At 52.0% G+C, this 20789-nt stretch overlaps 12 protein-coding genes across 12 annotated transcripts; 7 read left to right on the forward strand and 5 right to left on the reverse strand.

Annotated features, from left to right (window-relative positions):
• Positions 1 to 83: 83 nt before the first annotated feature.
• TRV_04588 (Protein phosphatase 2C, putative) lies at positions 84 to 1826 on the reverse strand (the record flags this gene model as incomplete). Its single annotated transcript, XM_003021229.1, has 4 exons — positions 84 to 541; positions 636 to 1163; positions 1219 to 1362; positions 1523 to 1826. 4 exons carry the CDS (start codon positions 1824 to 1826, stop codon positions 84 to 86), a joined length of 1434 nt encoding a protein of 477 aa, XP_003021275.1.
• Positions 1827 to 2931: 1105 nt separating this feature from the next.
• On the forward strand, positions 2932 to 3447 carry TRV_04589 (uncharacterized protein; the record flags this gene model as incomplete). Its single annotated transcript, XM_003021230.1, has 1 exon — positions 2932 to 3447. The coding sequence occupies one exon, from the start codon at positions 2932 to 2934 to the stop codon at positions 3445 to 3447; it is 516 nt and encodes a 171-aa protein (XP_003021276.1).
• Positions 3448 to 4011: 564 nt separating this feature from the next.
• Positions 4012 to 5661, reverse strand: TRV_04590 (uncharacterized protein; the record flags this gene model as incomplete). Its single annotated transcript, XM_003021231.1, has 4 exons — positions 4012 to 4406; positions 4515 to 5156; positions 5225 to 5540; positions 5641 to 5661. The coding sequence occupies 4 exons, from the start codon at positions 5659 to 5661 to the stop codon at positions 4012 to 4014; spliced, it is 1374 nt and encodes a 457-aa protein (XP_003021277.1).
• A 386-nt stretch (positions 5662 to 6047) lies between these two features.
• TRV_04591 (uncharacterized protein) lies at positions 6048 to 8139 on the forward strand (the record flags this gene model as incomplete). The annotated part of the gene is made up of 3 exons (XM_003021232.1): positions 6048 to 6269; positions 6334 to 7941; positions 8005 to 8139. 3 exons carry the CDS (start codon positions 6048 to 6050, stop codon positions 8137 to 8139), a joined length of 1965 nt encoding a protein of 654 aa, XP_003021278.1.
• Positions 8140 to 8457: 318 nt separating this feature from the next.
• On the forward strand, positions 8458 to 9242 carry TRV_04592 (uncharacterized protein; the record flags this gene model as incomplete). Its single annotated transcript, XM_003021233.1, has 2 exons — positions 8458 to 8708; positions 8900 to 9242. The coding sequence occupies 2 exons, from the start codon at positions 8458 to 8460 to the stop codon at positions 9240 to 9242; spliced, it is 594 nt and encodes a 197-aa protein (XP_003021279.1).
• A 300-nt stretch (positions 9243 to 9542) lies between these two features.
• Positions 9543 to 10294, reverse strand: TRV_04593 (uncharacterized protein; the record flags this gene model as incomplete). The annotated part of the gene is made up of 3 exons (XM_003021234.1): positions 9543 to 9749; positions 9810 to 10173; positions 10251 to 10294. The coding sequence occupies 3 exons, from the start codon at positions 10292 to 10294 to the stop codon at positions 9543 to 9545; spliced, it is 615 nt and encodes a 204-aa protein (XP_003021280.1).
• A 310-nt stretch (positions 10295 to 10604) lies between these two features.
• On the forward strand, positions 10605 to 12952 carry TRV_04594 (uncharacterized protein; the record flags this gene model as incomplete). The annotated part of the gene is made up of 3 exons (XM_003021235.1): positions 10605 to 10664; positions 10711 to 10974; positions 11033 to 12952. The coding sequence occupies 3 exons, from the start codon at positions 10605 to 10607 to the stop codon at positions 12950 to 12952; spliced, it is 2244 nt and encodes a 747-aa protein (XP_003021281.1).
• A 162-nt stretch (positions 12953 to 13114) lies between these two features.
• On the reverse strand, positions 13115 to 15427 carry TRV_04595 (uncharacterized protein; the record flags this gene model as incomplete). Its single annotated transcript, XM_003021236.1, has 1 exon — positions 13115 to 15427. One exon carries the CDS (start codon positions 15425 to 15427, stop codon positions 13115 to 13117), a length of 2313 nt encoding a protein of 770 aa, XP_003021282.1.
• A 575-nt stretch (positions 15428 to 16002) lies between these two features.
• Positions 16003 to 17124, forward strand: TRV_04596 (C6 finger domain protein, putative; the record flags this gene model as incomplete). Its single annotated transcript, XM_003021237.1, has 1 exon — positions 16003 to 17124. The coding sequence occupies one exon, from the start codon at positions 16003 to 16005 to the stop codon at positions 17122 to 17124; it is 1122 nt and encodes a 373-aa protein (XP_003021283.1).
• A 339-nt stretch (positions 17125 to 17463) lies between these two features.
• Positions 17464 to 18938, reverse strand: TRV_04597 (uncharacterized protein; the record flags this gene model as incomplete). The annotated part of the gene is made up of 3 exons (XM_003021238.1): positions 17464 to 18498; positions 18566 to 18740; positions 18799 to 18938. 3 exons carry the CDS (start codon positions 18936 to 18938, stop codon positions 17464 to 17466), a joined length of 1350 nt encoding a protein of 449 aa, XP_003021284.1.
• Positions 18939 to 19169: 231 nt separating this feature from the next.
• Positions 19170 to 19304, forward strand: TRV_04598 (uncharacterized protein; the record flags this gene model as incomplete). Its single annotated transcript, XM_003021239.1, has 1 exon — positions 19170 to 19304. One exon carries the CDS (start codon positions 19170 to 19172, stop codon positions 19302 to 19304), a length of 135 nt encoding a protein of 44 aa, XP_003021285.1.
• Positions 19305 to 19400: 96 nt separating this feature from the next.
• On the forward strand, positions 19401 to 20752 carry TRV_04599 (uncharacterized protein; the record flags this gene model as incomplete). The annotated part of the gene is made up of 4 exons (XM_003021240.1): positions 19401 to 19423; positions 19536 to 19939; positions 20032 to 20146; positions 20218 to 20752. The coding sequence occupies 4 exons, from the start codon at positions 19401 to 19403 to the stop codon at positions 20750 to 20752; spliced, it is 1077 nt and encodes a 358-aa protein (XP_003021286.1).
• Positions 20753 to 20789: the final 37 nt, after the last annotated feature.

Below are 20789 nucleotides of genomic sequence, written 5' to 3' on the forward strand. Positions count from 1 at the left end.
ATAGGATAGGGCGAGAGAGAGAGGGAAACGGGAGAGTAAAGGTAAAGGGGGAGGCGGTAGAGATTGGGGGGAGGGATTAGTGACTACGACGACCGCTTGGTATCTGAGACGGAGTTCGGGGATGAGTCGGCGGTTGGTAAGGGGGAGGCTGAGATGACACGCGGGGATTCCGTCAGGGCAGCAATGGGGGCAGAGGTAGCGGACGTCGAAACCGAAGCCGAGTCAACGGAATTGGCGTTTGATGCAGTCGATTGAGGACCCGGCGTGCCTTCTCGCTGCTGCCTCCGTTCAGTCTCGGCGGCGTCGTTGGTCTCGCCGGCCTCGTCAGCGTCAGCATCAGCGTCGGTGGTTCTCCGGACCTGGCTCTCTAGGTCCTTGTCTTCGTCTGCGCTGTCAAACATCTCCTCGTCACCCATGTCGGTGAGCACCTCGGTGCCGTCTCCAAGCAGGATGATTCTGCCTGACCGGCCGGCGGGGCCAGCCGAGTCATAGTCTGAGCCTTCGTTGAACTGAGGACGTACGCCTGGGCCGCGGAAGCTGGCTGTTGGATCATAGAAAAGAGAAAGAAGAGAAAGCAGTTAGGAATATGTGTTGGGAAAGCTATGAAAGAGAAGAAGACATCGACGCAGTCTCACCGTATTCAGGGGGAGCACAGGGCCCGTCGCCGTTGGCCACGCGCTCGGCAATGGTGTTGTACCACTCCTCCTTGGTCTTGCCGTGCAGCAGGCCGACGATGACCATAGTCATGTTGTCGCAGCCGAGGCCGCCGGTTTCTGGGTCTGAGGAGAGACAGTTGTCCATCATGTTCTCGCAGATGCGATGTAGCTCCTGCTTGGCCGCAATGCCTCTTCTGACGAACTCTACCACCGCCTGCGACGACTGGCAGTCCCATATGCCTATACAGTGGTTGTTGTTAGTGGTAGCAAGAAGCGATGGTAGAAAGTGATGATGCGTACCGTCACATGCAATGACGAGAAACTCGTCGTCTTCGGTGACTTCATGGGTTGTAACGTCCGGGTTTGCGGTGACAATCTGCTGTTCGGGGGAGAGGTCTGCGGCACGCTTGAATTCAAAGTCGCCCAGGGCCCGGGAGAGGGCGAGGTTGCCATTGACTCTGCCAAAGTCGACGAACCCTCCTGCAGCACTTATCCGCGCTTTTTCTCCTGCAGACAGAGTGTTAGACGAGGAAGAGCAACCAAAGCAGAAATGGAGGCGTACCCTCGTTCTGTGGTTTGTGGTCAAAGGAGAGCGGTTTGGCCCGCCCCTTGACACCGAGGACAGATCTCGAGTCTCCTGCGTTGGCCTGCCAGATGTAAGTAGGAGTATGATACCCGTCAAGAGATATAAAGATGACGCACCACTCTGATCTTGTCTCTTGACACTATGGCCACGGACGCTGTGCAGCCAGAGATTTCATTCTCATACTGGGGGTCTATAAGACGTTAGTATACCCTAAATAAAGTAGTAGTAGGGAGATTGTGTGTGTGTGTGTGAGTGAAAAAGAGAAAGAAAAAAAACAGACCCTCCAAGATGGCCCGGTCAGTAGCGAGAAAGCCGTCCCGTAGAGCCTGCTCGATGTCCCCCCTGGCAAACGACTCCTGCCGGGCCACGATGCGGTGGACGTTCTCGCCCGCATACAGGGCCATCTGCTCCCCGCCATGGCCATCGTACACGCCAAAGAAGGACAACCGCTTGTCCGCCGGCGTCGGGCCACCCGCACCGTGGTGGCTGCTGCTGCTGCTGCTCCTGTCGAGGTCTGTGTATTTGGCCTGGAGGTCTAGCACGGCAGCATGGGCGTCTTCCATGGCGATTCTCCATCCCTGCATCGCGGAGAGGCCGTACACCACGCACTCATCTTCGCCTTCGTCGGACTCCTAGTAGCAGCGGGTTGTCAGCAGCAATTTCTCTCGATCCCGTGGCTATCTTCTCCCCCGACGGAGGGCAGCAAGAGGTACCTTCTTGACTATCGGCTGAGACAGCGTCTGTCCCATGGTTCCGGCAGCGAGTCGTGTCTATCCAGGCTGTATGGCAGGGTGCGCAAACTCTCATGCAGCGGCGGAGAGGCGGGGGGGAACCAGGTGTTTGGATAGGCAGAGGAAAAGGCAGGCAGCGGGTGTGTCTCGTCGTCTGGCCGTCCGCCCGTCAGTCGGTCTGTCAGTCGGTCTGTCTGTCTGCTGTCGGTCGTCTGGTCTGATCTGTCTGGCTGTGTCTTGTCTGTGTTTGTTCTGGCTGCAGGTTTGCCTGCTGGGTCGAGGGAGGTTAGTTTCGTTAGGGCTGAAGGAGGCTTTCAGGCAGCGAGCGACAGGGGGCCAGACAACTTAGCTGGTCCTTTTTTGGGGGAGGAATTCCTTCTCGCTCTCAGCCGGGGCTGCTCGTCTGGCCGTCGGCGTCTGCTGTCGCTGGCGGGCGTCTTCTTGCTGTCGTCGTCTCTGGTTCTTCTTCCTGTTGCTGCTGGCTTGCTTGGTTGTTCTTCGTCGGCTTTGCGGGGCGAAAAGTTGCAGGTCGAAGTTTTGGTGCGCCGTGAAAAGTTTGTTTTAGTTGGCGGCAGACAAGAAAAGTAGAGAGAGACAGTGGAATAAGCCATTTAAGATACGTTTAGTAGATACATTTAGTAGACAGTCATAGAGTAGATGGTCATTAGTAGTGTAGGAGATGGTCATTGAGTGTAATAGTAGTCATTTAGTGTAGAAGTCATTGACTATGTACGGAGTAGTCTAGATCTAGAGCTGACAGGGAGGCCGGCAAGACAAGATAGACAGTATAGCAGTAGTATAGACAGTAGTATAGAGACGAGGACTACAGATCCAGGGACAAGACCATGTTGATGCCTGTCCGGCCGGGCCCGTAGTAGTCCTGCACCGTCCGGGTCTCCTCGAAACCGCGCCGCTGATACAGCCGTCTCGCCGCCGCCCGCTGAGCGTCGACCCAGAGATGCACCGTCCGGCAGCCCTCGCGCCGCAGTTGCTCCTCGACGGCGGCCAGCAGCGAGCCCCCAATCCCTCGTCCGCGGTGGCCGGCCTCGACGCAGAGCTTGTGCAGCAGCGCCTTTTCCTTCATCCGGACGTAGAAGACGTATCCAGTGACGGTCGAAGACGCGGAAGAAGCGGAAGAAGCGTCAGACGCAGCAGAATCAGTAGAATCAGCGCGAGAGAAGAAGAGACGCGAGTTGGGCTTCCGGCAGAGGCTGAGGTCGAGCGTCATGGCCTCCGAGGGGGGAAAAGTGCGGCGTTCGATGCGGGCGACCTGGGCGAGCACGGCGGCGGCGGCATCCTGGCTGAGGCTGCGCAGGTCGAGGACTCTCGCCTCCTGGTCTGCATCCTGTCTTTCTCTCCTTTCTCTTCCTCTGGCGTCGTCGGTGGCCATCGCAGGCTGAGAGAGAAAGCAGACGAAGCGAAGATGAAGTTGAAGTCGAAGATAGATAGAGAGAAGATGACTAAGCGGGGATGATGTTGACGCGAAGAGATTAAAGACTGAAGAAGATAGAAGATAGAAAAGGCAGAAGATAGAAAAGATAGAAGAGAAGAAGAAGAGAAGACCTGCTAGAGACGAAAGAGAGAAGAAGAGAGATGCCGCCGCAGGACGACAAGAGACAGGCGGCGCGGGAAGTCATCGACATCCTGCATGAGATCTCGACGCTGCTGGTAAGAGATGACCCTCCAGACAGACGACAGACAGAGAGACAGACAGGAGACAGACAGAGAAGAGAGACTGATATTATGTAGAATACGCATCTGGACCGGACGGAGCTGTCTCTCTGCGTCTCGCTGATAGAAAACGGAGTCAACCCGGAGGCGCTGGCAGTGAGTCTTCCCCTTTACAACTACAGTCGAGCGTTGACTGACCTGCTAGAATGTGATCAAGGAGCTCAGGAGAGTCGACGGAGACGACGAGCGGTAGTCGACAGGATGCCCGACACGATACAATGCGTACTTGATACAATGCTATGTTTGAGACTGCTGGACTGTGGTATTTACAAGGACATGGGAAACTAGATGTTGATATGGCTACCTGCTATGTACTCGTCTTCTCGGCCTTCTTCGCAGCATCCTCGCCCTTGACCTCCTTTGCCTTGCTCTCCCGCTCGTCATCGCTGTCTCCCAGGCTGAACGGGTCGTTGTCTGCCACGGGAGACGGCTCCACGGTCGACAGCGGCTGCCACTTGCTCGACTTGTTAGCCGTGCTGCGGGAGCCGGCACTGGTATTCGCGTTATTGTTGGCAGTGCCGCTGGTGCTGTTGTTGTTGTTGTTGATGATGTTGCTGCTGGTGTTGGCAGAGAACGAGTCCTGGATCTCTTCGGGCGGGCCCTCTTGGAAGGATACCTTGCGTCGGTCGGGCGAGGCAGAGGCGCTCTTGCTCTTGAAGAGGTCCGGGTTGGCCTGCGGGCGTGGAGGCCGAGGCGGAGGCACTACCATAACCCCTTATTAGCACACACCTAAACATCCTTTTTCTTTCTTTCTTCTTCTTCTTCTTTTTTTTCATGGAATATAATGTATAAAAAGATACATGTACGTACCCTCGTTGTCTCGTAGCTCAAGAGAGGAAAAGTCGTCGCCCAGGACATGCGGATCGGCATCGTATCTCTCGCGGTCCACGCTGCGGCGGTTCGGGTAGCCGTACTGCTGCTGATGCTGCTGCTGCTGTCTCTGCCCATACTGTCTCTGGCTGTGGCCGTACTGCGCGTCCTCGTCAGACTCCTCCCCATCAAGCCGTCTCTTGAAGTTCTCCACCCAGCTGTTCACCCGCGACTGCGTCTCCAGGAACCCCTTGCGGATATTCTCCTTGATAATCGGCAGGTCGTCTATCCCAATATCCATCAACATCAACATCAGCAAAATAATAATTTTCCTAAAAAAAAAGTCATACGCACCGTCAAGGAAGCTGTGTTCCTTATCGTAGAGCTCGTTCGGCTTCAGCCCCTGGCCCCTCTGCCCCGACGCCGGGCCGTGGTCCCATATCGACGACGACGGCTGCTGCTGGTACCCTCGTCTCTGGTCCGCGCCACTGTAGTGCTCGGCCAGCTGGCGCGCATACCGTTCGTCGTCCTCCAGCTGGCTCTGCGTCGTCGACGTAGCTACCCCGCCAGCGCTCGGTCGAGGGGGCACTGCCGGCCGTACTTCCTCCTGTGCATCCGGATCAGACATGCCTGCGCGCACCACTAGTTAGCATCCCGTCTCTCTCCCACTCTCTCTCTCTCTCCCGCAGTTTCTATATCGGAGCCCCTACCCAGCAATGCATTGAATGCCCGCTCGACGTTTCCATCACTCGCTACCACCACCGCTTTTATCACAGGCGCGTCGATGTTGGGGAACGCCTCCTTGAGGTCGTCTATTATCCTCTGGTACGGATTCGGTGCTCGTGGCTGTCCCTGGCTCTGGCTCTGGTTCTGCATGTTCGCGGCCAGGTTGAGCTGCGAAGACGACCGGCTGGTGGTGTTGGCGGATGTCAGGCCCGTCTCCTGCGGCTCGTCGTCGAAGTCCAGCGGGCGAGCGGTCGTCGGCGACTCAGGGTTCAGGCCGGTGGCTTTCTTCGGAGTGCTTGTCTAGACGCAGCCAGCTCGTCAGTATTCCGGTCTTCTATCTCTTCTTCGTCCAGGGAAGTCTGGTAGCTGTAAGTAAATATGCTGCCTGGTAGTTACGCACTGCTCGGTCTGTCTCTGCCATGCTGGCTGGCTGTCACTTTGCGGCTGGTCCTGTATCACACTCGGTGTCCCAGTAAGTCAAACAATATCACTCTCCGTCTCGACTCTCCAGCTATCAAATATCGAGTTTCACTCCTTCTTCGTCTTCTCTTCGCTTCTGCTTGTTCGTCTTCTTCTTCTCTTCTGGTGTTTTTTTCTACTAAGTCAAACTTGTGACGCCATCAGATTGCTTACGTCAGCGAATATCACTCGATCGACCCCGAGATCGCTTGAAAGACATCTACATCTACATCTACATCTACATCTCCTGGCTGCTGCGGACGAGGATAGGATACGATCAGCCATGTCTAGGACGATATAGACACTTGGATACAGGCGACATGCCAGCTCCTGCTTGCTCGACCTGCGATGGACGCATTTGATACCCCCGGGCAGTTCGTGGCTGCGCTGTACAAGCCCACAGAGCTGCTGCCCATAGCAAGACACAGACAGAGCTTGCTCTATGCCATTGAAAAATACCCCGTCGTTGTCCTCGTCGGTGAGACTGGCAGCGGAAAGACCACCCAGCTGCCGCAGTTCCTCGACCAGGCCGGATGGTGCAGCGGCGGAAAGAAGATTGCCATCACCCAGGTGAGTCTCTTCTGTTTAACACACAACTACCAAACAGATATGCTAACAAAGATACGATGTATAGCCCCGTCGAGTTGCAGTGACGTCGGTTGCAGCTCGCGTGGCAGGAGAAACAGGATGTCAGCTCGGTCAAAAGGTCGGGTACTCCATCAGGTTTGAGGATGTCACTTCGGCCTCGACACGCATCAAGTTCGTGACGGATGGATTGCTGTTGCGAGAAGCACTCGTGGACCCATTGTTGTCTCGGTACTCTGTCATTATGGTCGACGAGGCGCATGAGCGCTCAGTCAGTACGGATGTGCTGCTCGGTGTACTCAAGAAGATCAGGAAGCGAAGGCCAGAACTACGCATCGTCGTCAGCAGCGCCACGCTCAAAGCCGAAGACTATATGCAGTTCTTTGCAGGCCATGATGCCACCGAAGACAACGAAACTGCAAGAATTATCACTCTAGACGGGAAAATGTACCCCGTTGACTGCCTCTACCTAGAGTCCCCTGCAGAAGACTACGTCGAGCGCGCCATAAAGACCGTCTTCGATATCCATGCCACCGAACCCGAGGGAGACATACTCCTTTTTCTCACCGGTAGAGAAGAAATCGTATCTGCCACCCAGCAGATATCAGAACAGGCTGCGCTTTTGCCCCAAAAGGCACAAGCACTTCTCCCAGTGCCTCTTTATGCCGGTCTAACAGCCGACCAGCAACTCTCTGCCTTTGAACCTGCTCCCGAAAACACTCGCAAAGTCATCGTCTCTACCAACGTGGCCGAAGCATCAGTCACCATCGAAGGCATCGTATACGTTGTCGACTGCGGCTTTTCCAAACTGCGAGCCTACGATCCATCTACCGGTATCGAAAAACTAACTACTGTACCCATCTCAAGGGCTTCAGCCACACAACGGGCCGGCCGTGCAGGAAGAACCCGCCCAGGCAAATGCTTCCGACTATACACCGAACAATCCTTCCTTTCCCTGCCGCAGGAGACAACCCCTGAAATACAGCGCGCAAACCTGGCCCCCATCATACTTCAGCTTAAATCCCTAGGTATCGACAATGTCGTTAGATTCGACTATATATCCTCCCCACCCTCGGAACTTTTCGTCAGAGCATTCCAGCTTCTCTCCTCCCTAGGCGCCGTAGACGATTATGCCAAACTCACCAAACCGCTCGGCATCCAAATGGCCGAGTTACCCGTCAACCCCATGATGGCCAAAGTGCTTCTCAGTTCGACCAAATTCGGCTGTCTGGATGAAGTACTGTCCATAGCTGCCATGACCACTCTGCAGGATAACATCTGGTTCAACCAGGATGAGAAAAGAGGCATATCGCCGTCCATCCGCCAATTTGCTGTCGAAGAAGGAGACCACTTGACGTATCTCAACATCTACCAGGCCTTCGTCACCAAGGGGAGAAAGGAAGCCAAATGGTGCAGGGATCATTCCCTCATTCATAAATCCATGATGAAGGCAGTTAGTATTCGGGTCCAGCTTGAAAACCATCTAAAGCGTTTTGGAATCGATATGGCTAGAAGACAGGCTGCTACCACCGAGCAAATCCAACGGTGTCTCACGACGGGTTTCTTCGCTCATGCAGCTAAAATGCAGCCCGACGGGACGTTTAGGAGCATTACAGGTGGGCTAACTTTACATGCTCACCCGAGCTCACTGATGTTTGTAAGTTTTTCTTTTATCCTGCTTCGGCGACGTTGGACTTGCGAATACTGACTTGACTGGCAGAACCGAAAAGCTGAATGGGTTATTTTCAATGAGATATTGCAAACGGGAACAAAAACATTTATTAGAGACGTCACTAAGATAGAGAAGGCCTGGTTATTAGAATATGCGCCGGAGTATTATGAGGTTAAAAAGTAGACTTGAATTAATGCCGTTCATCATATGTACCCTGTGGATGATCAAGGTTCCATGTAAGGATACCATAGATATATAGAACAGCATTATTTCCTAATGAAAGTGATCTATCTCTATAATAGCTTGTTTCTTGTCAAAAGTGGTGGTTGTTGTTGAACATTGCGGATATTTGGTTATTTATTGCGGAGAAATTAAATATTGTTGCTAAATTGGCCAAAACCATCACTCTTGCATTTCAAACATCCCACAAGCACCACCAACCCGTTCAAACATATACCCTACCGTGTCAACAGTATTTACACGCGTATCAAGACGATCAAGATGCCTCATCATCACCATCATGGCGATGACCATGACTGCCACGGTGAAGCCGGCCATGATCACAGCAATGATATCACCCCCGCCCTGCAGTCCCTCCTCTACAAGCAGGTTGACTTCGACAAGATCGTGACCATGAACGAATCTGAGCCGAAGGCTGGTGCCGCCATAGTCAAGAAGACATGGGATCAACGACTAGATGAGGAGCCTCAGCTTGAAAGTGATGCAGATGAACAGCTGCTCATGCATGTTCCGTTAGTGATACCCCCAGCATACCCATTATACAAAATACACTCTCCAGACAATATCCACTACGAAGAAAGAGTATTCCAGAGCCAAACTCGATGCTGACTTGGTATAGATTTACGGGACAAGTAAAGTTACATTCAGTCCTGCTGTACGCTGCGCCGTCCCCTTCGGCTCCAAACACAGTCAAGCTATTTAGAAACAGACCCGACATGGACTTCTCCACTGCTTCAGACCTTGCACCTACTCAGACCATTTCTGTCCCCCAATCCCTGACTGGTTCTCAGGCAGATGTGATAGAAATGCCACTGAACAGAGCACTCTGGAACGGAACCACCTCAATCACGCTATTTTTTGAAGATAACTGGAGTCACGGTGAGGAGGACGTTACGAAAGTTGGATATGTGGGCTTCAAGGGCGATTTTTTGGCTTTGAATAAGGAGCCTATTACTTTCCTGTACGAAGCTGCTGCGAACCCGAAGGACCATACTGTGATACAGGGGGTTGATGGAGTTGGCAAGACCATCGGCACTGGAAAGTGATTGGAAATTCTGTCTTCAGACGATATTCAGCGATCTTCTCATGTTAATGACTCAAAACGCTAGACTTTTGCAGGCCTCCTTAGCTAAAGCAAATTCAGATGAAATCTACAATTTCCATTTCGCCCTTTGTCTAAATTCCTGCAGGTGTCTCGACTGTATATATACATATACACATATAGTTAGAGAGTGCGTCAGATGCAGCCCAACAATGCAGAGAGTCCTGAAACTCCGGCAGATGTCGCTATGCAAGTCTAAGGTTAATAAAGTGAAAGAAATATCCTCCCAACAGCCACCTTGCCGCTACTCCGCAATAGGTTCTCGAACTCTAGCAGGAGCTCTTGCAGGTTCCGCTTCCTGCGCTTGTTTTGCCTCATTCTCCAGCGTTGTTGTCGGCGCACTAGGAAGCTTCACTCTGTTTGTTACTTGAAGCTCAAGCTTCTCGAGTTCATCCTCTACCTCCTCTTCGTCCTGGTTGGATATTTGCCCCTTAAGGAGCTGAGTGATTTCCTACAGGCATCCGTTAGAATTCAAGCGGTATAAAAGCCAACTACGTATCGTTGGTCTTACCTCTTGATAAGCTCTTGCTTCCTCTGTTTCACCCATGAGTTTCTCAACACCTTCGATACCGCCCATCTCACGATGTATAGCCTGCAATACCTTGTTGCCCTGACTCAAACCAAACAGGATATCCTTCTGTACCAACGCAAACTCTACGCTACCAGTCAACTTCTCCAACTGCTCAAGCTGTAGATCGGTTTTTTCCAGTAGAGACTGCTGGTATTTCTTCCTTCGTAGAGCTAATAATGCCCGGGGACGGTCGTTCCGCGCAAGACATTGCTTGGCGATCTCAGTCTCACGATCGGTAAGAACAGTTATCCGCTTCTGATACTGATGCAGCTTGTCCCGTTGGTTCTTCAGGTCGAGTATGGCTCTGGGTTTAGCTCCAGTTAGTCAAGTCCGTTCATGAGGGCCTGCGATGACGTTCGGCAGCGCAAGGCAGAAACGTACTTATCTTGTGCAGAAATTTTATGTGTGCTCCCGGTGTTCCCCATATTTGTTATATCCGTTCCTCTGTACCCAGGATAGCCCTGACATCCTCTATCATTGCAGGTTACAGCTTTGTCCTCGCCGTCGTCGAAGTTGTCAACGTCGCTCAAATCGCTGCAGGTGACTTTCTGGTCAAAGCGCGAGCTTATCGATAAGCACTTAAAGTTTGAGTTCTTCTGCGGGAAAAGTAAAACGCCGAAAGCTTAAATTTATTTTTTTATTTTTATCTTTTTTTTTTTCTTTTGGTGATTTAATTATTTGAAAGACGAAGTTGTGGATGGATGCGAGGGTATTAGACGGTGCTGGGAATTGATAATGGCTCCGAGGCACCGTGGAAACAAGTCGACAAGCCTGGGACATGTTCTCGATAAAGAAGTATGCCAAGTTCGCAGCATGTGACGTTATCAATTTGAACTAATAGAAAGCCCTCCAGATATACCAGGCAATCCGCAGGCTAGATGAACAGCACTTGGAAGAGACAGGGGAGCCTTTGCCTTTATATACGCATCTTATATACGATAAAATACGGCGATCAAATTCAATTTTAAACCGCAGGCCAAAGAAGGTGTTGGAAGATAGCATTGAAAGGGTGCTGGAAATATTTAAACAGGACCGAGCAGCAGAAGACGATGCTGATATTATAGAAGGAGACTTTGAGGGCCTTGAGGAGACCAAACAACCTGAGGTACTGATTTTCTGATAATTCTACTTCATGCTCTGTCATGGTCTAACAATGCTTTTAGGAACTAAATGGCCTCAATAAGAGCATAGTGAACATGTGGGCGCCTCAGCCCAAACCCGTATCGTCCCCGCAGAAGGGCTCAGAAAACACAACGCCAGATGTATCTTCGACGCGGGTGACAGCAAGCAAACGCCGTGTAGTAGGGGGGGAATCGGCACCCAAAAGACGAAAACCAGAGAGCTCAATTGATAAATCGCCGCCAACACATGTGAGCTTGGCTGATCTCGGAGGGGTGGACGATGTCATCCAGCAACTAGAAGAGTTGATTGTTCTTCCAATGACACGGCCACAGATATTTTCTGCATCAAACGTACAACCCCCTCGTGGAGTACTACTACATGGACCGCCTGGTTGTGGTAAAACAATGATCGCCAACGCGTTTGCGGCCGAGCTAGGGGTACCCTTCATTGCGATATCTGCGCCGTCGATAATCTCAGGGATGTCTGGCGAATCGGAAAAGGCACTGCGTGACCACTTTGAAGAAGCCAAGAAGGTGGCGCCTTGTCTAATATTCATGGATGAAATTGATGCCATCACGCCGAAGCGTGAGAGTGCACAGCGGGAGATGGAGAAACGGATTGTTGCCCAACTGCTCACCTGTATGGATGATTTGGCTCTAGCGAAAACCGACGGGAAACCCGTCATTGTGTTGGCGGCTACCAACCGCCCTGACAGCCTTGATCCTGCATTGCGCCGTGGAGGCCGATTTGATAAGGAAATTAATCTGACAGTACCCTCCGAGCCCGTAAGAGAACAGATCCTCAGGGCTTTAACAAGGGAAATGAATTTAGCAGATGACCTGGATTTTAAATTCCTTGCAAAGGGAACTGCTGGCTTTGTCGGTGCTGACTTGAACGACTTGGTTTCAACCGCTGCAACCGCTGCGATAAAACGGTACCTAGATCTGTTGAAATCCGCTACTGGCGAAGAAATGGATATTGAAGAACTACCTCCAGCTGGAGTGAGCAAAAAGGTTATGGAACTGCGCCAGCTCATTAAGCGTGCCCGTGAGACACCTCACGAAGCTGATCCGCAGATATACGTGTCCAACGAAGACTTCCTCACTGCTCTTCCTAAGATTCAACCGTCTTCCAAACGAGAAGGGTTTGCAACTATTCCTGCCACCACATGGGCTGATATTGGCTCCCTTGGCTCTGTACGTGAAGAACTTGTTACAGCCATTGTCGAGCCGATACGCAATCCTGAGATTTACTCTCGAGTCGGAATATCTGCACCTACTGGTGTCTTACTCTGGGGCCCACCCGGTTGTGGTAAGACTTTGCTTGCAAAGGCTGTGGCCAATGAGTCCCGAGCAAACTTCATCAGCATCAAGGGCCCTGAATTACTTAACAAGTATGTGGGAGAGTCTGAGCGTGCTGTTCGACAGGTTTTTTCTCGGGCCCGGTCTTCGGTTCCATGTGTAATCTTTTTCGATGAACTAGATGCTTTGGTCCCTCGACGAGATGATACCATGTCAGAAGCATCGGCACGCGTCGTTAATACGCTACTTACCGAGCTTGACGGGCTTGGAAGCTCGAGGAACGGTATATATGTGATAGCTGCTACCAACAGGCCTGATATAATTGATCCAGCCATGCTGCGTCCCGGTCGCCTTGAAACACTGTTGTTCGTGAACTTGCCAGGACGAGACGAGCGAGCAGAAGTGCTACGGACACTCATACGGAAATTGCCTATTGAAATGACGGATGAGTTGGTAGAACTTGCTCGATCATGCGAAGGGTTTAGCGGAGCGGACCTGGGCTCTTTACTGCGTCGAGCAGGTTATTCCGCGATCAAGAGGAGAGATACTATCAAATTCGAAGACTTTGTTGCTGCAAAGCGAGAGATACGGCCTAGTGTAACGGATATGAAGAAATATGAAAGCCTCAAGAAGGACTGGGGCGGTGGCAGCGCTTTTTAATTATTGAAATAGAACGTGATGCTTGATTGAATTTTGTATTGCATATTGATACCCCCCCTTTTTTTTCACAATAAAATAGACTCCTCGTTGCCAAAAGAATTTATTAGATTGACTCTAAGCATAGATTAACGCTTCAATTGGGCTCTTTATTTCCTCTCTAAACTACATCCAAAGTCTACATGTACCATCTGCGCCGGCACTGACACACCATGCCTCCCTTGGATGCCAGTCAACATCCAACACACCCAAATCTCCAACAACCTTATGGCCGCGGAGGACTTTTAATGGAACAATGTTCGCATTGCTCATAAGATCTCCCGTTACACTGCCGTGGAAGATCTGAAGGAGACCGTCATCACTGGAATCGATAAAGAGAGGGTATCGAGGGTGGTATTTCACAGCACGAATAGCCTTGGTATGGTAGCGTAGGGCCTTATATGGCCGATCAGACAAGTCCACATCATGCCATAGCAGACGTCGATCGTACGATCCAACAATTAGGTTATCCCCTGAGGTAACAGATGAAGTCGGATGGATATCAAAAGATGAAATCCAGCGGGCGCCGGGCTGTAAGATCTTGAGCAAAGATTGGCGAGAAAGGTCGTATGATCGGATCACGCGTTGGTTGGCGACGTAGAGGATAGGTTTTGCGGGGTGGAAATGGGCTACCTGTGGAGGACCTCCTCCCTTGAGCCGCTTGCGGAATGGGTATTGTGTCGAGTGTTTAGAAAGGGTATGGATAGCAATTGCGAGGGAGGCGGGAGTTGCTGACGCGGGGCAAACAGTGACAAAGTAATCACCACGTCGATGCCATGATATGGATTTAACGACATGTCCCAGTGGGATAGTCGCATATACCCCATTTTCTGCGAGGGACGGTAGAGGCCGGGCCCATTGAACTTTGGATCCTTTCTGCTCGCTGTTCTGAGAGTTCTTGGATGCCGTAGAAGAGTAACCCCATCCGGCATCTACTACGTCAAGACTGGCAGATTCAAGTTCGGGACTTAGGATATCTGGTATCATAAGGTGTACAGCATCCCCTGTTGCTGCAGATAGTATAACAGCATCCTTTCCAGGTCTCCACCGGACAACATTGACGGGCCCTTCATCGTTCAATTGCACACTCCAGAGTTGACGGCCTGTTAAAAGCTCCCATACTCGAACAGTCCCGTCATCTCCACCGCTGGCTAACCAGAGTCCTGTTGGGTCAACAGCAACACTCCGGACGCGTCCCTTGTGGCCTCGGAATAGTGCTGAGCATGTAGTTGGGAAGGGTTTTAGCTCCTCTGGACTGGGCAATTTGGGAAGTAGACTCTCCGGATCAATGTTTAGCTTATTCCTCCGAACTCTGGGTGCCAGGTACAGGTCAAGACAACGTTCAAATTTCTCCTTCACAAAAGCCTCAAACCCAGGAACTTTCCTGAGCGAGCCGTAATCTCTAGGCAAGAAAGACTTCTCGCGGTCCTCTGGGTCCTGTTTCTCCCATTCTCGTCTCTCCTTCTCATCAGGCAGATACTCTGGAGGGGGATGGTAACTCTCCTCGTACCCTGGCGGTGGTAGCTTCGGTGCAGGTATGTGCATAGGGTGGTCATCTCGGGGTGTCTCGTTGGCCCAGAGATCGAATGTTTGAATGCTATCCTGAGACTCGTCTTCTTCTGCTGGTGGTTTGTATGGCAATATTCTTCCTTCTCGAATTGCCTTTACTATCTTCATCACTCGCTTGGCCTCGTGTTTAGACGGTACGAATCGCCTCTTCGGCTCAGGAGCAGCGCTCAGGGGCATAACCTCCTCCTTGCTTGTGAAGTATTCAACTGTGGGCTGGTACGGGTCATACCCATCCTGAGTGACCTCGTTCATCTGAAGTTTGCTGAGTAGTTTGAGCTCATCCTGGCTCAATTGCAGAGGCTTGCCCGTGTCTGGGTCAGTCAGTCCAGTCCATCCCTTGGGTATTTCAATCGTGTCAAGCAGTGCATCCAATGCCTCCCCCTTAGCTGGGCGCATAATCTTCTTTCCATTGATGTTATATCCGATATGTGGGTAGGCGTCATAAAAGGAAGTAGGAATATTGCCAATGGTGTTGGCCTCCTCGTCGACTTCGGACAGATCCGAGTTATCGTCAGGGTTTATCTCATCGTAAATGTACCTATCGTTGCCATTTGCGTCTTTCGTTATGCGGTAGTTGACAGTCTCTTCGTCTTCGTCCTCTGAATCCTGAACCACAACCTCACCCGATTTGCCTAGCTTTCCATTTCTAGTGTAAACCGGCAACTCCTCCTTCGACACCAAATTACCGTCTATCGACTCGTCTTCGCTCTCGTCACTGAAGTCGTCTATCAGCTCAATCTCTGATTCCTCGTCCGAGCTCTCCGAACCAGACGAATCGAAGCGAAATTCCTCTCCAGAAACGACGTCAGTGTCTGCCTCAACGTCTTTTGTGACAGCCTTTCGCTTCTTGGACTCCGTCAACGGCGCCATCTTTAGAATCTCCCACTGTCCGGCCTCTTCTTCGCCTGTTCTTCTCCTGCTTCGTTTCTTCTTCTCATTGACTTTTTGTAGATTTTTTTTCTTAAAGTCAAGTAGTTAAAAAAAGAGTGGGTCCGAAGAGGAAGCTGCTTATATAAGAAGTTAAATCTCACGATGACATCAAAAAGTCGAAGGAAGCCAAAAAAAGAAAAGACAGCTTTCAAGCAGTTATATTGATACGTCGTTGAGAGACAGATAGTATTACCGGCAGGATAAAATATCCCAGTCTATATAGTTGTGACTGGAGTCTAGACCCATGGCAGGCGCAGAGCAAGGGGGTGTTAATTGGCTGGACGAGGCCATCAAGGAGGCAACGCGGCAATCTAGGCAGCTGGAAGAAACGCCCAAGAGACATGCGGCCTGCGATGAGTGTCGTGAGTGTTTATTCTGTAGTTACCTGAGGTCCTTTCCAAGGAGGATACTAACATTCATTAGGAAAACGAAAGCTAAAGTGCACGGGGGAAGCAGATGGGTGCACCCGATGCTATAGACATGGCCTGTATTGCCATTATTCGTTTCAGAAGCCGATGGGCAGGCCGCCCAAAACATATGCCACTTTAGCTTCTCTCGGTAATGGGACAGGATCTCCGAGCGTGGGGTTGACTGCCGAAGACCCTAGCCTGGCCTATAGCACACCGGATGCGCTGGGAGCACTGGAAGCCAGCAACATGTGCCCTGCAATCTACAAGACCTTCATGCAGAATACGTATGACATTCGGCCTGGCCCGTTCATGAGTGATGGACCCTTGTCAGGAAGTAGTGGGTTCCTACCAAATGCTACATTAGAGCCGCCTACAGCTACACCTGCGGCAACTATACCTCGTGAGATAGACTATTCTTCTATCTCATCGATGCTCACACCCACACCAGGGATGACACCAAGCACAAGCACGGATACAAATATAACCTCAAGTACAAATACAAGTTCAAATACCACCAGCTCTGGCCCGTCAGGTTTCCCCCAGATACTCGCCCCATGCCCCTGTCTGTCCCACCTATACTTATCCCTAAGCTCCCTTGCAACACTTAACTCATTCCCCCTCTCCCCCAACACCCTGATAACACTCTACAACGCCTCTAAGACCGCCATCGGGGTTCTTAGATGTAACGTTTGTCCTACTGCTTATAGTTCTGCAGTTCAGAATCTGATGCTTCTGGGCACCTTGCTCACCTGCATAGCCAATTCATGGCTCGAGATGTCGTTACGGGACGGCCAACAGCTGGCCATAGAAACCCTTGACCGGTCGTCCCTTGACTCGTTGCCGGCTGACGAAGCGGCCCGAACTGTCTACTTCAGGAATTGGCTGCGTGAGCTAGTACGGTATGGTGTGATAGGGCATGCAACACCTCCTAACGCACCTCTTGTGCAGAGCCAGTGTGAAGAGAGTCCAAATCTGCTCGGACTGGTAGAGGAGATGGAGGCGCGACAGAGGCGGTGGCATGCTGAGCGCCTGCCGATGGTTAATCCTAGTTGTCCACGGGAGGATGAAAATGGTTCTCCATCAAATAACGCGGCTGCCACTTCCACTGATGGTACGACCATCGAGCCTAAAGATCCTGATTTCCTGTGTTTGCGGATAGCTGGTAATGCTAGACAGATCATTGAACGGCTCGGATTCAGCGCAGAGGAGTTACGGAATAGAAACTGAGCTTTCCGACTGTAAATAGTGTTAGTAGTAATACTTAACAGTAAATATATATACATTTCAGCCGACTCCTGCCCGGGGTAGGGGTCATGCACATTCAACTCGTGGCTGTATTATAACCTTTTATATTGTCATTCACTTTTTCTCATAGCTAGAACACATGTGCATGCACCATTGAGTATCTGGGTATTCTCCGTATTTGGCGTATTTTTTTTTTGTAGTTTGCCTATTAGTTTTGAATTCGATGGATGTTGTCAACGGCTGTGGTATCAGGAGGGAAATCAGAGGGAAGGTAGACAGAGGCTGAGGCGAGGGAAATGGAGATCGAATGGAAGGTAAAAACTACTCATCATCGTCATCGTCAACGACATATCTGTGTTTTTTCCGTGCCTGGGGTGAAGCTTCTTTCTGGCCGGGCGATTGTGGCCTGGATGATTTACCACTGGGCTTCGCAGGCTGGACATCGTCATCAATCTCCCCCTCGGCATCCATGTCTTCATCCTCAGCTTCTTCCTCCTCTTCCTCCTCGTCTTCCTCGATTTCAGGCTCCTCATCACTTCCAACCAGAAACCCGTCGTCTTCATCATACTCGTCTTCACGCGTACGGCCTCTACGGTCGTAATCATCCTCTTCATCAGAATAAATCTCGTCACGACGACGAGGTTTGCGAGCACCAGGCCTCTTTGCTCCAGGACGGGATTTGGTACCGACACCCATATCTTCGTCTCCTTCGAGGCCGGCGATGGTAAGACCTGCTGCCCCCGAGCGCTGGAAGGCGGTACTTCGCCTGCCACGATCAACTTCTCGCTCAGCAGCGGCCTGTCTCTTACGAGCCTCACGCAGTTTCTCTCGTTCAGCCTGTTCGGCCTGTTTCTTCGCCAGCTCTGGATCCTGCTTGACTTCGATGATTGCTACGGACCCATCTGCGGTCTTCTTGCCGCTCCGTGAAGCTGCGGCGAGGGACTCTTGCAGTCTCTGCACTGCATCGTCTGTCTCGACTGTGGAGGGGAGGATGCTGAGGGAGGCGGTGATGCGGGAAGTGAGACGGATGACCGAAGATGCTTCTGCTGCCACACCCAAGTATGTGTGAGACTCCAGATCGGGGTCGTACTCTTCTCGCTTACCGGGCCGGCTGGACTGCGCGAGAGGTTTGGAGGATATCCGGTACTGTTCTGTGGGGTTTGAGGCAAGCTGGAGGGTCATGGAGCCGTCTGACCAGCGTATTATCCTGGCATTGGACTGGAGCTCGCTGCCGTCTGGACTGGTTCTCCAACAGAGCGAGGTAGATGCCGATGAAAAGGGCGGAGCAACATATGTCTCTGGATTGAAATCTTCAGACTCTATCGAGAGGAAGTTTGGTATAGCGCAATTGAACAGCTAGGAGCAGTACATTAGCATGTTATTCTATAAGGTGTCCCTGTTTAGGTCTCTGTGGGTTACCAACCTGTCCGTCTGTGGTCTCTGGCTCAGGAGCTCGTCCAAGGCTCAGGTCCATGATATTCAGTGTCCGGCCGTAGTCCATGGCGTCTTCTTCCATGGGAGACCCGGCCCGGTCGTATCGCCCTTCGTCGTCGCCGGAGTCGAGCTCGACGTCGTCCAGCTTCCGCCGTCTGTCTTGCCTGGCCAGTCAGTCAGTATCTGCCCAACCACGACGTCTCTGGAGTCAGCGCAACCTACACATCTTCCTCGTCCTCCTCCTCGTCTCCAGAGCCAAACAGGCCCATGTCACCGTCCTCGTCCAGCGCTGGCGGGCTGTTCTCCATGGCCTCGTCCTCGAGCTCGTCCTGCGCCTTTCGCGGCGACTCGTCCACGTCCATCGTCAAGGCAGCAAATGCACCACACTGACTAGTTAAAAGGAAAGGGTCACAGCCACAAGTACCGTCTCTCAGCTGTCTCTCAGCTGTCTCTCTGTCTCTCTGTCTGTCTGGCAGTCCTGGCTGGAGCTGTCAAAGGATGAAGCTGTCTGTCTGGAGGTGAAAACCGGCCCTTAGTAAATCCGAGATGGGTTCAACGCCTAAAGTTTGTCACAAACGCTGGCTTCACCCTGGATGATAACAAAACAGACACGGCATATAAGACAGAAACAGTGCAGCAGTGAAGAAGAAGAAGCAGAAGAAGAAGAAGAAGAAGAAGCTGAACAGGCAGAAGAGAGGAAACGCAGCAGAGAGCCTCGCAGTGACTGACAGACAGCCCTCTGTTCCCCCCCTGATTCCCCCTCTGCTGCTGCTATCAAAAGGACACTGGATCTCACCAGCCAGATCTCCCAGTGCGCCCGGACAATGTCAAACTTCTTCCAGAGCGTGTAAGTGGCCTCGACGGGCCTTCGATTCCCGTGCTTTTGTCTGTCTCTGGCGTGCGAAACATACTGACTGCAGCAGGCGGCAGGGCTTCGGTCGCGGGTCGAACAAGAGCAGCAACAACACCGCCGCCGCCAGCAGTGCCGGCAACACTGCCAGCAACACGCCCAGCGGCAGCATCAACAGCAACACCGCCGCCAACAATAACAACAACAACAACAACAATAGCAGCCCCGGCGGCCACAATAACAGCAGCAACACTCACAGCGGGAACAATGGCGGCAGCAGCCTGCAGCGGGCGGTCGACGGCGCGGGCTTCTCGCCTGGCTTCCCCCACGGTCAAGCAGCAATGCCCGCCCCTCCATCGGCCATGGACCAGCCGCCCGCGCAGCCCGACCAGCGCGACTCGATCAAGTACTTCTTCCAGGAGAAATACGCCTCGCTTAACGTCAAGGGCAACTTCCTGACCCTCTGTGCCTGTCCGAAGAACGTCGAGCTCGGCGAGTGGCTTGCTCACCAGGGTCAGTTGTGGCCCCCCTGTTTCATCTGCCAAATCTTGCCCATGTCAGATATCCAAGGGAGAGAACTCACGGCTAACACATATGGGCTACAGTGGTCGAACAGAACCGTCTGCTCCATGGCATGCTGCAGGTCATACAGGAGATCAACGGTGTTACCGGGTACCCGATCTGTAACGAGATGACATGTCCCACCATGTCTGCCGGGAAGTAAGTATATATATATATATAATCCATGAATGTATAACTCTGGTTCTGTTTCCTATGCTAACAATATTCAGTCTGACATACACCTGGCTGGTCGACGGCAAGGCAGCGAGGATATCGGCGCCCAAGTTCATCAACCGTGTCGAAAAGTGGATTGTCAGCAAGATCCACGACCCTGTCATGTTCCCTACCGACCCCGTCACCGCAACTCCCATCACCTTTGGCTACACCGAGCAGGCCAACGGAGAGGCCCCCAGCGGCCAGCCACAGCAGCAGGCCGCCGGCGACCCGTCACAGGACTGGATCGGCAAGTCGAGCGGCTTCCCGCCGACCTTCTACAAGGACTGCCAGGGCATCATGAAGCAGATGTTCCGCTGCTACGCCCATCTCTATCACGGCCACTGGGAGAACCCCTTCTGGCACATCAATAAGCACGAGGTGCTCAACATGTGCTTCGTCCACTTTGTCACCGTCGCCAAGTACTACAAGCTAGTGTCAGACAAGGAGCTCGAGCCCATGCAGCCCCTGATCGATATCTACACCAAGCAGGAAAAGATCCCTCCTGAAGCCCTTGCCGGTCACTGGGCTCAGCACTCCTCACAGTCTTGATAGTCATACTTGAAAGACCGTAAGATTCAACAAGAGG

The sequence above is a fragment of the Trichophyton verrucosum genome (assembly GCF_000151505.1).
Source record: "Trichophyton verrucosum HKI 0517 chromosome Unknown contig00357_1.f1.exp, whole genome shotgun sequence".
Classification (NCBI taxonomy): Eukaryota; Fungi; Ascomycota; class Eurotiomycetes; order Onygenales; family Arthrodermataceae; genus Trichophyton; species Trichophyton verrucosum.